Source organism: Heteronotia binoei, chromosome 1, assembly GCF_032191835.1.
Source record: "Heteronotia binoei isolate CCM8104 ecotype False Entrance Well chromosome 1, APGP_CSIRO_Hbin_v1, whole genome shotgun sequence".
Taxonomy (NCBI): domain Eukaryota; kingdom Metazoa; phylum Chordata; class Lepidosauria; order Squamata; family Gekkonidae; genus Heteronotia; species Heteronotia binoei.
This window is the reverse complement of record NC_083223.1, coordinates 280,339,563-280,353,841: the sequence shown is the minus strand read 5'-3', so window position 1 is coordinate 280,353,841 and position 14,279 is coordinate 280,339,563. Positions and strand designations below refer to the sequence as shown.

At 52.6% G+C, this 14,279-nt stretch overlaps 1 protein-coding gene across 1 annotated transcript in view; it reads right to left on the bottom strand.

The window, feature by feature from the left end:
* LOC132584398 (unconventional myosin-Ie-like) overlaps window positions 1-14,279 on the bottom strand; it is a 78,446-nt gene that overhangs the window by 31,211 nt on the left and 32,956 nt on the right. Inside the window, exons 10-15 of the mRNA XM_060256271.1 lie at window positions 13,997-14,193; window positions 11,586-11,666; window positions 10,037-10,127; window positions 8,032-8,114; window positions 5,574-5,741; window positions 3,581-3,666 (exon numbers count right to left, since the gene is read on the bottom strand). Of these exons, the coding sequence (XP_060112254.1) occupies window positions 3,581-3,666; window positions 5,574-5,741; window positions 8,032-8,114; window positions 10,037-10,127; window positions 11,586-11,666; window positions 13,997-14,193 (706 nt within the window). The remainder of the gene's footprint in view (window positions 1-3,580; window positions 3,667-5,573; window positions 5,742-8,031; window positions 8,115-10,036; window positions 10,128-11,585; window positions 11,667-13,996; window positions 14,194-14,279) is intronic.

The following is a 14,279-nucleotide window of genomic DNA, read 5'->3' as shown; positions in this document are numbered from 1 at the left end:
AGAAATCTTGCTGGTTTTTAAGGTGCTACCGGGTTCGAACCTAGCTTTTCCATCTCCCAGCATCATTGTGAAAGATGATGAAGAAGAAGAGGAAGAAGTAGAGGAAGAAGAAGACGATGTAGGATTTATATCCCACCCTCAACTCAGAGAGGCTCACAATCTCCTTTCCCTTCCTCCACAACAGACACCCTGTGAGGTAGAGGTAGTCCCCCTGTGATGGGCTGAGAGAGCTCTCCCAGAAGCTGCCCTTTCAAGGACAGAGTCTCAGAGCCACTCACAATCTCCTTTCCCTTCCTCCCCCACAACAGACACCCTGTGAGGTGGGTGGGGCTGAGAGAGCTCTCCCAGAAGCTGCCCTTGGAAGGACACAGTCTCAGAGCAGCCTACAATCTCCTTTCCCTTCCTACCCCACAACAGACACCCTGTGAGGTGGGTGGGGCTGAGAGAGCTCTCCCAGAAGCTGCCCTTCCAAGGAGAACTCTCACAAGAGCTATGGGTGGCCCAAGACAATTCTAGCAGCTGTGAGTGGAGGAGTGGGGGATCAAACTCTCTCAGATAAGAGTCAGTGCACTTAACTACTACACCAAACTGGCTCTCCGTTAACGGGCCCATTCTGCAGACAGGACAAACTGAGGCTGAGAGCAGAACTTGCTCAAGGCCATACAACTGGACGAGGATTTGAAAGTGCATTTGCCGAAGTATGAGCAGCCGTCCTGCTGGGACATTAGAGTAGCACTGAGGTGAAATTAGGAAGAGAGTCCCTTTCTTAGCAGTACCACAGGATAAGGTTGCCAGGAGAGGGCTAGAACCCTCTCTGAGACCTTTATCTCAAGGGAGAGAAGAAAGTGGCGTCCATCTGCCCCAACGGGGCTTTTTTTGAAGCAGGAACTCCTTTGCATATTAGGCCACACCCCTCTGATGTAGCCAATTCTCCAAAAGCTTACAGGGCTCTTCGTACAGGGCCTGCTGGAACCTCCAGGAGGATTGGCTACATCAGGGGGGTGCGGCCTAATATGCAAAGGAGCTCCTGCTACAAAAAAGGCCCAGCCCAACTCTATTCAGGTGTAATGTAAAACCCAGTGTGATAGCGATTACAGTGTCGGCCTTTGATCTGAGAGACCCAAGTTCGAGTTCCCACTCTGCCGGGGAAGCTCGCTGGGTGACCTTGGGGCAGTCGTACCCTCTCAGCCAGACCTGGTGAGAGCCAGTTTGTAGTGGTTAAGTGTGCGGACTCTTATCTGGGAGAACCGGCTTTGATTCCCCACTCCTCCACTTGCACCTGCTGGCATGGCCTTGGGTCAGCCATAGCTCTGGCAGAGGTTGTCCTTGAAAGGGCAGCTGCTGTGAGAGCCCTCTCCAGCCCCACCCACCTTACAGGGTGTCTGTGGGGGGGGGGGAGGAAAGGAAAGGAGATGGTGAGCCGTTCTGAGACTCTTCGGAGTGGAGGGCGGGATATAAATCCAGTATCTTCATCTACCTCACAGGGTGTCTGTTGTGGGCGAGGAAGGGAAAGGAGATTGTGAGCCGCTCTGAGACTCTTCGGAGTGGATGGCAGGATATAAATCCAGTATCTTCATCTACCTCACAGGGTGTCTGTTGTGGGGGAGGAAGGGAAAGGAGATTGTGAGCCGCTCTGAGACTCTTCAGAGTGGAGGGCAGGATATAAATCCAATATCTTCATCTACCGCACAGGGTGTCTGTTGTGGGGGAGGAAGGTAAAGGAGATTGTGAGCCCCTCTGAGACTCTTCAGAGTGGAGGGCGGGATATAAATCCAATATCTTCTATTTCTTCTTCTACCTACCTCGCAGAGTTGTTGTAAAGATAAAATGGAGGCGAGGAGGATAATGTAAGCCACTCGGGGTCTCCCCATGGAGAGAAAGGCGAGGTACAAATTAAGTAAACAAACACATAAATATTCCAGCCGATATTCTCCACGCTGCACATGTAAAGCCGTTGGAATCTGGTCGAACTGAAACCAGCATTCCTGGAGCAGCTCCTGATGCAGTGGGGTTCTCAGAACTATTGATCTGCGGGGTGCCTCATTGCGGAACCGGCTTGAAACTTGTCTGACTTTGCTGTGCGGACCTAGGTGCATTGCAATGTTCCCTCTAAGCTGCAGAGTCTTGGGAGCAAAAACTCTACTTTGTGTTGTTGTTGTTCAGCCGCACAGTGGAGTCCGACTCTTCGCGACCCCATGGAGAAAGTCACCCCAGGCCCTCCTCCATCCTCCGAAGTCTGCTCTAATTCGTGTTAGTTACATCAGTAATGTTGTCCAGCCATCTCCTCTTTTGCCGCCCCCTTCTTCTTTTGCCTTCTGTCTTCCCCAGCATCAGGGTCTTCTCCAGGGAGTGCTCCCTTCTCATTTGGTGGCCAAAGGATCTGAGCTTCAGCTTCAGCATCTGACCTTCCAGGGAACACTGCGTTGATTTCCCTTAGGACTGACTGACTAGATCTTCTTGCAGTCCAAGGGACTCTCAAGAGTCTTCTCCAGGGAGTGCTCCCTTCTCATTGGGTGGCCAAAGTCTTTGAGCTTCAGCTTCAGCATCTGACCTTCCAGGGAACAGTCTGGGTTGATTTCCCTGAGGACTGACTGATTGGATCTTCTTGCAGTCCAAGAGACTCAAGATTCTTCTCCAGCACCACAGCTCAAAAGCATCTATTCTTCTGCGCTCGGCCTTCCTTATGGTCCAGCTCTCACAGCCATACATCGCTACTGGGAATACCACTGCTTTGACTATACGGACTTTTGTTGGCAGGGTGATGTCTCTATTTTTTATTATACTGCCCAGGTTCGCCATAGCTGTCCTCCCAAGGAGCAAACGTCTTTTAATTTCATGGCTACAGTCACCATCTGCAGTGATCTTGGATCCCAGAAATGTGAAGTCTGTCACGACTTCCATGTCTTCCCCTTCTATTTGCCAAGGTGTGATGGGGCCGGATGCCAGGATCTTAGTTTTTTTGATGTTGAGTTTCAAGCCTACTTTTGTGCTCTCCTTTACTTTGTGAGCTACTGGTATTAAAGCGGTGAGCTACTGTGTAGATTAGTGTGCTCTGGGGATGGACAATAGGTGGTGCGTCCTTGAATACAGAGCTCTCTGGGGAACATGCAGAGAAAGGCGGTCCCGTAGATAGGCAGGCCCCCGATCGTATAGGGCTTTAAAGGTCAGTACATCCCCCTGCCAACATATAGTCAAAGCGATGGTCTTCCCAGTAATAATGTATGGCTGTGAGAGCTGGACCATAAGGAAGGCCGAGCGCAGAAGACTAGATGCTTTTGAGCTGTGGTGCTGGAGAAGAATCTTGAGAGTCTCCTGGACTGCAAGAAGATCCAATCAGTCAGTCCTAAGGGAAATCAACCCCGACTGTTCCTTGGAAGGTCAGATGCTGGAGGCAAAAAATCTGTGAGCTAGCTCACGCTAACTCAGCTTAGAGGGAACACGGGTGCCGTGGGGTCTCTGCTTCCCCCTGCTGGCCTCTGCTTCTTCTGCCACAATTAATCTGTCCTCTCTGTGTCACCTTGGGCGTGACCTTCTCCCTCCCCACCCCCCACCCCTGGCTGGAGGTCCCTCCTGTACTCACAGCTCACTGCTCTGCATCAGCTCAATGAGGTCCGTAAACAGAACGTCACGATTTCGCTCGCAGAATCCCCCCACGTCATACGACACCTGCCAGACAGGAAGGAGACAGCTTAGAGGCCTGTGAACCCCACACCACCCAGAAAGTCCTGGTTTCTTCTCCTTCCCTGCCCACATCAGCCACCCTCACCACCAAGCTTCAAGGGGATTAGATAGATCATGGGGGATCAGTCTATTTCTGGCTATTTGCCATGGTGGCTGAGGGGAACCTCTATGTTCAGAGGCACTAATTCTCTGAATCCCAGAGCCAGGAGCCAACATCAAGAGAAAGTCTAAGCCTCTATGCCATTTTTGTAACTCCAGAGGAACTAGTTGGCCAGTGGGTGAAACAGGAGGCTGGACTAGATGGACCCTCACTGGCCCGATCCAGCAGGGCTCTTCTAATGTTCTTCTCAGGGGAAGGCCTTGACCTCTCTGCCGTGTTGTTGGCCCTCCAGAAGAACTGTTTGGCCACTGTGTGAGACAGGAGGCTGGACTAGATGGACCCTCCCTGGTCTGACCCAGCAGGGCTCTTCTGAGGTTCTTCTCAGGGGAAGGCGTCGGCCTCTCTGCCCTCTTGTTGGCCCTCCAGAGGAACTGGCTGGCCATTGAGTGAGACAGGAGGCTGGACTAGATAGACCCTCCCTGGTCTGATCCAGCAGGGCTCTCCTGATGTTCTTCTCAGGGGAAGGCCTCAGCCTCTCTGCTCTGTTGCTGGCCCTCCAGAGGAACTGGGTGGCCACTGTGTGAGACAGGAGGCTGGACTAGATGGACCCTCCCTGGTCTGACCCAGCAGGGCTCTTCTGAGGTTCTTCTCAGGGGAAGGCCTCGGCCTCTCTGCCCTGTTGTTGGCCCTCCAGAGGAACTGGCTGGCCCCTGTGTGAGACAGGAGGCTGGACTAGATGGACCCTCCCTGGTCTGACCCAGCAGGGCTCTTCTGAGGTTCTTCTCAGGGGAAGGCCTCGGCCCCTCTGCCCTGTTCTTGGCCCTCCAGAGGAACTGGCTGGCCACTGTGTGAGACAGGAGGCTGGACTAGATGGACCCTCCCTGGTCTGATCCAGCAGGATTCTTCTGATGTTCTAACCTCCTGTAGAAAGACAATTCTCTTCTACAGAATACGGAATTCATGTATATTCCTTGATTTAAAACATATATACTACTATAATGACTAGACTAAAGTCAAATAGTATCTATGAGACCAATGTGGTTTTCTAGGTGGAAGCTTTCAAGATTCAAAGCTGATTAAGGGAGCTGGACTCTCGAAAGCTTATACCCCACAAATCTTGTTGGTCTAAGGTGTGACTGGATTCAACTGTAGACCAGTGCAGCTACCCTCTGAGAGTCCCTAGAATGGCTCTCAGCCAAAGGCTATTGAGATAGCTTATGGAAGACAGACCCATCTATTTACGATGCAGAATCATAGAGTTGGAAGGGACCTCCAGGGTCATCTAGTCCAACCCCCTGCACAAGGCAGGAAACTCACAAATACCTCCCCCTAAGTTCACAGGATCAGCATTGCTGTCGGATGGCCATCTAGCCTTTGTTGAAAAACCTCCAAGGAAGGAGAGCCCACCACCTCCCGAGGAGGAAGCCTGTTCCACTGAGGAACCGCTCTTAACAGTCATAGAATCCTAGAGTTGGAAGGGACCTCCAGGTTCATCTAGTCCAACCCCCTGCACAATGCCCAGAGGGCAGAGGCTAGATGGCCATCTGACAGTGATGAAGATCCTGTGAATTTAGGGGGAGGCGTTAGTGAGTTTCCTGCGTTGTGCAGGGGGTTGGACTAGATGACCCTGGTGATCCCTTCCAACTCTTTGATTCTATGATAAGTGGAACCTCTCTGTCCAGAGGCAGTCTGCCTTGAACCTTCACGTTCCCACCCTCCCTGCAGCTTCCTGGAGTCACCACAGAGGGCCCAGAATCTGACTCCGCTCGGCCACTCCGGAAGAGGGGCGTACCTTGCCAGCGTAGTGGTGGACGACGAAGCCTTTGTTCCAGCTGTTGAAGTGGGGGTGGGTGCCCAAGGCCGTCTGGAGCTTCTGCAGCAGGGTGTGGTCGGCGCCTTCCCCCTTGGCGTGCATGGTGGCGCACACGTCGTCCAGGATACTCATGAGCCCCGGAGGATTCTGGGGGAAGACGGCAGAAGTCGCGAGCGAGCAAAGAACCCGCTGGGTGCTCTAGCAAGCCCTGCCCTCCCCACAGCCCCAGGGCACCGGGCTGCGACCACGGCGGGCAGAAATGGCATGAGCCCCTTCCCTCTTTCCGTACACATCTCTGGGGGTTGTATTTCAGTGGCCGTGGAGTTGCCCCCCAGCACCAAAGAGCATCACCGCCCCAGAGATAAGGACAGAAGAGACGTCATGTTGGATCAGGCCAATGGTCCGTCCAATCCAATACTCTGTGTCACAAAGTGGCCAAAACCCAGGGGCAATCAGGAGGTCCATCAGTGGGCTAAGGACACCAGAAGCCCTCCCACTGTTCCGCCCCCCCAAACACCGAAAATACAGAGCATCACTGTCCCAGACAGCACATTCCACCTATGCTTTGTGGCTAATAGCTACTGATGGACCTATGTTCCAGATGTTTTTTGGCGGCTGTTTTCTATGGAAAGTCGCTGGGTTTTTTTCAAACGCTGCCATTTCTGTGGGAAGAAGATTGCCCCCCCCCCCGCCCCGACGGCCATTCTCTGTGTCTTCTCTGCTTGGGTGAAGCGCACCGTGTGGAGGCGTGCCCACACTGTCTCCGCTTCTCCAAGCAAACGCAGAAGAACCGGGCGGCGCAGCTTTCGGCGGCTTTAACCGAATCGGCAAACCGCCCTCAAAAATCGGCATCGGGCCCGTCGGCATCGACCATGGCGGACACTCCGGCCCCGACAGTCGCATCAGCCGATGTGACCCCGATCGTGACCGATTTGCCGATTGAGCGAGGCTCCTCCACGAAGCGATTCCATGACGGATCAGTGGACACGCCCGCTAAGAAGCGTCGGGATGACTCGGGAACCCGAGCATCCGCCCCGAAGAAGGCTAAGTCAAAGGAGAAGCGAAAGGGGCCCCGTACTCCATCGCATTCCTTAGACGCTTCAGCACCGATGACCCCTGCTCCGCTGAGCATGCGTACTGGGACGCCTGCGCGTGCCCATTGGCGGCGAGCTCGGAAAAATCCCGGGCTTTACAGATACCGATTCAAGGATCAGCGCAGGCGCTCTATCTCATAGGTGTGAAGCACAGAGACCACGAAGAAGATAGGAAGAAAAGGACTTCTTTCTCTGCCTTCTCTATCCCATGCATAAGAACAGAAGAGAAGCCCTAATGGATCGGGCCAATGGCCCATCCAGTCCAACACTCTGTGTCACATAAGAACATAAGAGAAGCCATGTTGGATCAGGCCATTGGCCCATCCAGTCCAACTCTCTGTGTCACATAAGAACATAAGAGAAGCCATGTTGGATCAGGCCAGTGGGCCCTCCAGTCCAGCACTCTGTGTCACATAAGAACCTAAGAGAAGCCATGTTGGATCAGGCCAGTGGCCCATCCAGTCCAACACTCTGTGTCACATAAGAACAGAAGAGAAGTCATGTTGGATCAGGCCAATGGCGCATCCAGTCCAACACTCTGTGTCACATAAGAGAAGCCATGTTGGATCAGGCCAATGGCCCATCCAGTCCAACACTCGTCACATAAGAACATAAGAGAAGCCATGTTGGATCAGGCCAGTGGCCCATCCAGTCCAACACTCTGTGTCACATAAGAACATAAGAGAAGCCATGTTGGATCAGGCCAGTACCCCATCCAGTCCAACACTCTGTGTCACATAAGAACATAAGAGAAGCCCTGTTGGATCAGGCCAATGGCCCATCCAGTCCAACACTCTGTGTCACATAAGAACATAAAAGAAGCCCTGTTGGATCAGGCCAATGGCCCCTCCAGTCCAACACTCTGTGTCACATAAGAACATAAGAGAAGCCATGTTGGATCAGGCCAATGGCCCATCTAGTCCAACTCTCTGTGTCACATAAAAACACAAGAGAAGCCATGTTGGATCTGGCCAGTGGCCCATCCTGTCCAACGCTCTGTGTCACACAGTGGCCAAAACCCCCAGGTGCCATCAGGAGCTCCATCACTGGACTTTTAAACTTCTATCAGTGGACTTGTGAACTTCTATCATTTCACACACACACAGAGTCGTAACTTCTCCAAGCTAAAGAATTCTACCCTCTTTAACCTTTCTTCATAGGGAAAGTGTTCCATCCATTCATTTTAGACACCACCATCCATTCATTTTAGACACCATTTTTTTGCATCTTTTCCAATGCCATAATATCTTTTTTGAGGTGCGGTGACCAGAACTGCACCTAGTATTCCAAATGCCACGCCATCGAGTTATACCGGCGCTTCCGGCCACCCTCTGTGCACTCACCACTTTGTTCTCAATGAGGTCGCAGACGACCTTGTTGTTGAAGTAATCTATGGGGTTCCAGCGGATGCCCTCCTGGACGTATTCTTCCTGCGGGGTGGGGGAGACGACCAGGGAGGAAGGCAACAGATGCGGAAGCCAAAGGAGGAAGTGGAAAAAGATGGTTACGACGAAGGTTGCAGTGTGGAATCAATTCATCTGACGGATTAACCAATTCAAAGGCTGCCTTATTAAAAAGAGGCCCCCTCCCCTTCATGACGTCACAGGAACCAGCCAATGGGTGCCTTCCACTAAGCATCTGGGATTGTCAACAGTCATGGATTGACAATGAACTCCTTCGCGGTAAGTATGTCAGATTTAGTTCAATATTTAAAAAGTTGATTTGCTGCATTTAAAAAGCGTTCAGAAGCAACCTGGGATGTGCATCTCACACATGGCTTACAGCGACTTTATGGGGTTTTCAAGGCAAGAGATGTTCAGAGGTGGTTTGCCGTTGCCTGCCTCTGCGTAGCGACCCTGGACTTCCTTCCTGGTTAATCCCATCCAAGGATTAACCAGGCCGACCCCGTTTAGCTTCCATGATCAGGCCAGCTTGGGTCACCCAGGTCGAGGCAAGAGGTGGACAGAGGTGGTTGGCCTTTGCCTGCCTCTGCGTGGCAACTTTGGGCCCTGTTCACACAGCGGGTTGAGTCCGTGTTAAACGGACTGTTCCGAACATCTTTGAAGAAGATATTGGATTTATATCCCGCCCTCCACTCCAAAGAGTCTCAGAGCGGCTCACAATCTCCTTTCCCTTCGTTCCCCACAACAGACACCCTGTGAGGTAAATGAAGATATTGGATTTATATCCCGCCCTCCACTCCGAAGAGTCTCAGAGCGGCTCACAATCTCCTTTCCCTTCCTCCCCCACAACAGACACCCTGTGAGGTAGATGAAGATATTGGATTTATATCCCGCCCTCCACTCTGAAGAGTCTCAGAGTGGCTCACAATCTCCTTTCCCTTCCTCCCCCACAACAGACACCCTGTGAGGTAGATGAAGATATTGGATTTATATCCCGCCCTCCACTCCAAAGAGTCTCAGAGGGGCTCACAATCTCCTTTCCCTTCCTCCCCCACAACAGACACCCTGTGAGGTAGATGAAGATACTGGATTTATATCCCGCCCTCCACTCCGAAGAGCCTCAGAGCGGCCTGAGTTCGATCCCAGCGGAAGATGGTTCAGGTAGCCGGCTCGAGGTCGGCTCAGCCTTCCATCCTTCCGAGGTCGGTCAAATGAGGACCCAGCTTGCTGGGGGGGAAAGTGTAGTGGAGAACTGGGGAAGGCGAGAGCAAACCACCCCGTAAAAAGTCTGCCTTGAAAACGCTGTGAAAGCAACGTCACCCCACAGTCGGAAACGACTGGTGCTTGCACAGGGGACCTTTTCTTTCCTTGCCATGGCCTTCCCCAGTCATCTATGCTTTCCCCCCAGCAAGCTGGGGACTCCTTTGACCCGTCTCGGAAGGATGGAAGGCTGAGTCAACCTCGAGCCGGCTACCTGAAAACCCAGCTTCTGCCGGGGATCGAACTCAGGCCGTGAGCAGAGCTTAGAACTGCAGTACTGCAGCTTTAACACCCTGCGCCACGGGGCTCTTCCAGTGGCTATTAGCCGCAGCCTATTGTGGTGCAGAGTGGTAAGGCTGCAGTGCTGCAGTCGGAGCCCTCTGCTCGTAAGTTCGATCCCAGCGGAAGCTGGTTCAGGTAGGCAGCTCCAGGTTGACTCAGCCTTCCATCCTTCCGAGGTCGGTCAAATGAGAACCCAGCTTGCTGGGGGGAAAGTGGAGATGACTGGGGAAGGCAATGGCAAAGCACGCTGTAAAAAGGTCTGCCTTGAAAACGTTGTGAAAGCAACGTCACTCCAGAGTCGGAAATGACTGGTGCTTGCACCTTGACCTTTTTATCGTCAATAAAATGCACTGGGCATTCTATTTATCAAAACACTTTGGCCCATTTCTGAGCCCCGAAAGACTCGCCTGCTCGGCCTTCAGGGTCAGCTCAATGAAGATCTGCTGTAGCTTCTCATTCACGAAGTTGATGCAGAACTGTTCAAAGCCGTTTTTCTGGGGGGCAAAAGAAAGAGGGTTGAGGCGGGGGGGACAGGAAGGGCCCCTCAGGAAGAAGAATGGGTGAACCAGAAGCAGAGGGGAATGCAGCCAGGCAGAACTTTGTGGATTCCCATCTTTCATTCTGCAAAACACCACTGAATCCAAAGTTCAGGGACCTGGTTTCTTTTCCAGGATGCAGCCCCAAAACAGAGGAAACTCTGTGTCACATAAGAACATAAGAGAAGCCATCTTGAATCAGGCCAGTGGCCCATCCAGCCCAACACTCTGTGTCATACAGTGGCCAAAATCCAGGTGTCATCAGGAAGGCCGCCATTGGGGCCAGAACTCCAGAAGCCCTTCCACTGTGGCCCCCCCCCCCAAGTACATTAGAGAAGCCATGTTGGATCAGGCCAATGGCCCATCCAGCACAACATTCTGTGTCACACCGTAGCCAAAACCCTGGGGCCACCAGGAGGTCCATCAGTGAGACCAGGACACTAGAAGCCCTCCCACTGTTGCCTCCCCCCCAAGCACCAAGAATACAGAGCATCACTGCCTTAGACATAAGAACGTAAGAGAAGCCATGTTGGATCAGCCCAATGGCCCATCCAGCCCAACACACTGTGCCACACAGTGGCCAAAATCCAGGTGTCACCAGGAAGGCCACCATTGGGGTCAGAACTCCAGAAGCCCTTCCACTGTGCCCCCCCCCCAAGCACCGAGAAGACAGAGCATCCCTGCCCCAGACATAAGAACATAAGAGAAGCCATGTTGGATCAGGCCAATGGCCCATCCAGTCCAACACTCTGTGTCACATAAGGACATAAGAGAAGCCATGTTGGATCAGGCCAATGGCCCATCCAGTCCAACACTCTGTGTCTCATAAGCACATAAGAGAAGCCACGTTGGATCAGGCCAATGGCCCATCCAGTCCAACACTCTGTGTCACATAAGGACATAAGAGAAGCCATGTTGGATCAGGCCAATGGCCCATCCAGTCCAACACTCTGTGTCACACAGTGGCCAAAAACCAGGAGCTGTCAGGAAGTCCACCAACAGGGCCGGAACTCCAGAAGCCCTCCCTCTGTCCCCACCACCCACCCCAAGCACCAAGAAGACAGAGCATCCCTGCCCCAGACATAAGAATATAAGAGAAGCCATGTTGGATCAGACCAACGGCCCATCCAGTACAACACTCTGTGTCACACAGTATCCAAAACCCTGGGGCCACCAGGAGGTCCACCAGTGGAGCCAGAACTCTTGAGGTCCTCCCACTGTGGCCAAAACCCAGATGCCATTCAAAGAATTTATCTCAGCCATTTCTCCTTTCTGGCTGCACCTGTGGAGGTTGGGCAACAGAAAATGGGGACCTTGCTTTGAAAAGACTCGAGGAAAAGCGCCCAAGAAGCTGTAGCCGCTCACGGAATTTTGCCCCTCAGCTCAGAGGAATCAGCCATGGCCTCTTGGCGTTACCTGGAAGATCTCAAAGCCGTAGATATCCAGGACGCCGATGCTGTATTCCTGGTGGTCTTTCTGCATCGCCTTGTTGACTGCCTGAGAAGAGCAGAAGAGAGCAAAGAAGAAGAGGCAAGAGGAGGTTAATCTGGAGAGGGGAAGAATTAAAGAAGTTATGCTGAGAGCCTCTTGGGCCAACAGAGAGCGCTCACAGAACGGCTCTGCGGGATCTCATCCAGGCCCACTCCGCTTAGCATCTGAGATCTGAAGAGATCAGGCCAGCCAGCCAGGCCATTTAAACCCTGCTTCCTGCTCCCTGGAGTCCCACTGCTCTGCTGTTCGGAAAGCCCTGCTTTCTGCTCCCCACAAAGTCGCGGGGAGCAGAAGTGGGGGTTTAAGCTTTAAAAATGGCTCACAAACTCCCGGTGCATATGGTTTTGCAGTTGGGTTCATGGTTCAGCCACGATCGACCCCACAAAACTGTACCCATCCCTAGCCTCTGAGGAGGTTTGAATGGCAAACGTCTGCTAATGCAAGGGTGTCGAACTCATTTCTTATGAGGGCCAGATCTGACATAAATGAAGGAGGAGAAGACTGCAGATTTTTGCCCCACCCTTCGAAGCCAGTGTGGTGTAGTGGTGAAGTATGTGGATTCGTATCTGGGTTTGATTCCTCACTCCTCCACTTGCACCTGCTGGAACGGCCTTGGGTCAGCCATAGCTCTGGCAGAGGTTGTCCTCGAAAGGGCAGCTTCTGTCAGAACTCTCTCAGCCCCCCCACCTCACAGGGTGTCTGTTGTGGGGGGAGAAGATACAGGAGATTGTAAGCCGCTCTGGGACTCTGATTCAGAGAGAAGGGTGGGGTATACATCTGCAATCGTCTTGTTCTTCTTTAAATGGCTCACAAACACCCGGTTCGTATGGGATTACAATGGGGTTCATGGTTCAGCCATGATCGACACCACAAAACTGTGGTTCGTACCCATCCCAAGCCTCTGAGGAGGTCTGAATGGCAAACATCTTCAAATGCTGGGGTGTCGAACTCATGAGGGCCGGATCTGACATAAATGAGGCCTTGTTGAGCCAGTCCATGCGTGTCATAAAATGCAATGCCAGTGAGCGGAGACATAAACTTTATAAAGCACACAGACAGACACAATTAAAGATTGCTTTTAAAAAACTTTTAAATAAAATGCTTAAAAGATTAGCACTCTTGTAATATTTTATTTAACAGTCTCTGATAACTGAAGGAAGCAAGAGAGAGGGAGAATCATAGAATCACAGTTGGAAGGGACCTCCAGGGCCATCTAGTCCAACCCCCTGCACAAGGCAGGAAACTCACAAAGACCTCCCCCTAAATTCACAGGATCTTCATTGCAGTCAGATGGCCATCTAGCCTCTGTTGAAAACCCCACAAGGAAGGAGAGCCTACCACAGAACCATAGAGTTGGAAGAGACCTCCAGGGTCATCTAGTCCAGCCCCCTGCACAATGCAGGAAACTCACAAACACCTCCCCCTAAATTCACAGGATCTTTATTGCTGTCAGATGGCCATCTAGCCTCTGTTGAAAAACCTCCAAGGAAGGAGAGCCTGCCACCTCCTGAGGAAGCCTGTTCCACTGAGGAACCGCTCTAACAGTCATAGAATCCTAGAGTTGGAAGGGACTCCCAAAGTCATCTAGTCCAACCCCCTGCACAATGCAGGAAACTCACAAACACCTCCCCCTAAATTCACAGGATCCTCATTGCTGTCAGATGGCCATCTAGACTCTGCTTCAAAACCTCCAAGGAAGGAGAGCCCACCACCTCCCAAGGAGGAAGCCTGTTCCACTGAGGAACTGCTCTTAACAGTCATAGAATCATAGAACTAGAAGAGACCTCCAGGGTCATCTAGTCCAACCCCCTGCACAAGGCAGGAAATTCACAAAGACCTCCCCCTAAATTAACAGGATCCTCATTGCTGTCAGATGGCCATCTAGCCTCTGTTGAGAAACCCCCAAGGAAGGAAGCCGACTTCTTTGCGGGCATGATAGGAACCTTCCAAGGGCCTGATTCCACCTGCAGTCCAACACTCTGTGTCACACAGTGGCCATAAAAAACCAAGACGCCATGAGAAGGTCCATCAATGGGGCCAGGACTCTAGAAGCCCTCCCACTGTACCCCCCCCCCCAAGCACCAAGAATACAGAGCATCCCTGCCCCAGACAGAGAGTTCCAGCAATACGCTGTGGCTAAGAGCCACTGGTGGACCTCAGCTCCAGATGTTTCTCCAGCCCCCTCTTGAAGCCGTCTATGCTTGTAGCTGCCACCACCTCCTGTGGCAGTGAATCCCACGTGTTAATCAGGGCTTCCCCGCCGTGCTCTGCTCTCCCACAGGCTGGGCCCCCACCCCAACGGCCCGGCCCAAGGGCTCCTTGGGTCCGCTACTCACATCCACCAGGTAGTCGAAGAGGCGTGCGTAGAGGGCCTTGGAGAGGGCGTCCCGGGTGAAGTTGGCCTGCTCGACGTTTAGCGTCACGTCGATGACTTCCTGCCTCCCGCCCCACTTGCTGTCCATCTTGCGGCTGGTGAGCTTCTCCCGCAGGCGCCGCTGGTCGACAGCCAGGAGGTAGGAGGGGAACGCCAGGACTGCGGAAGAGGAGAACCAATCAGGAGTTGTCCTACTGAGAGCGCGGGCGGAGAAGTCAAGAGAAGCAACACACAGGCCCCGCAAG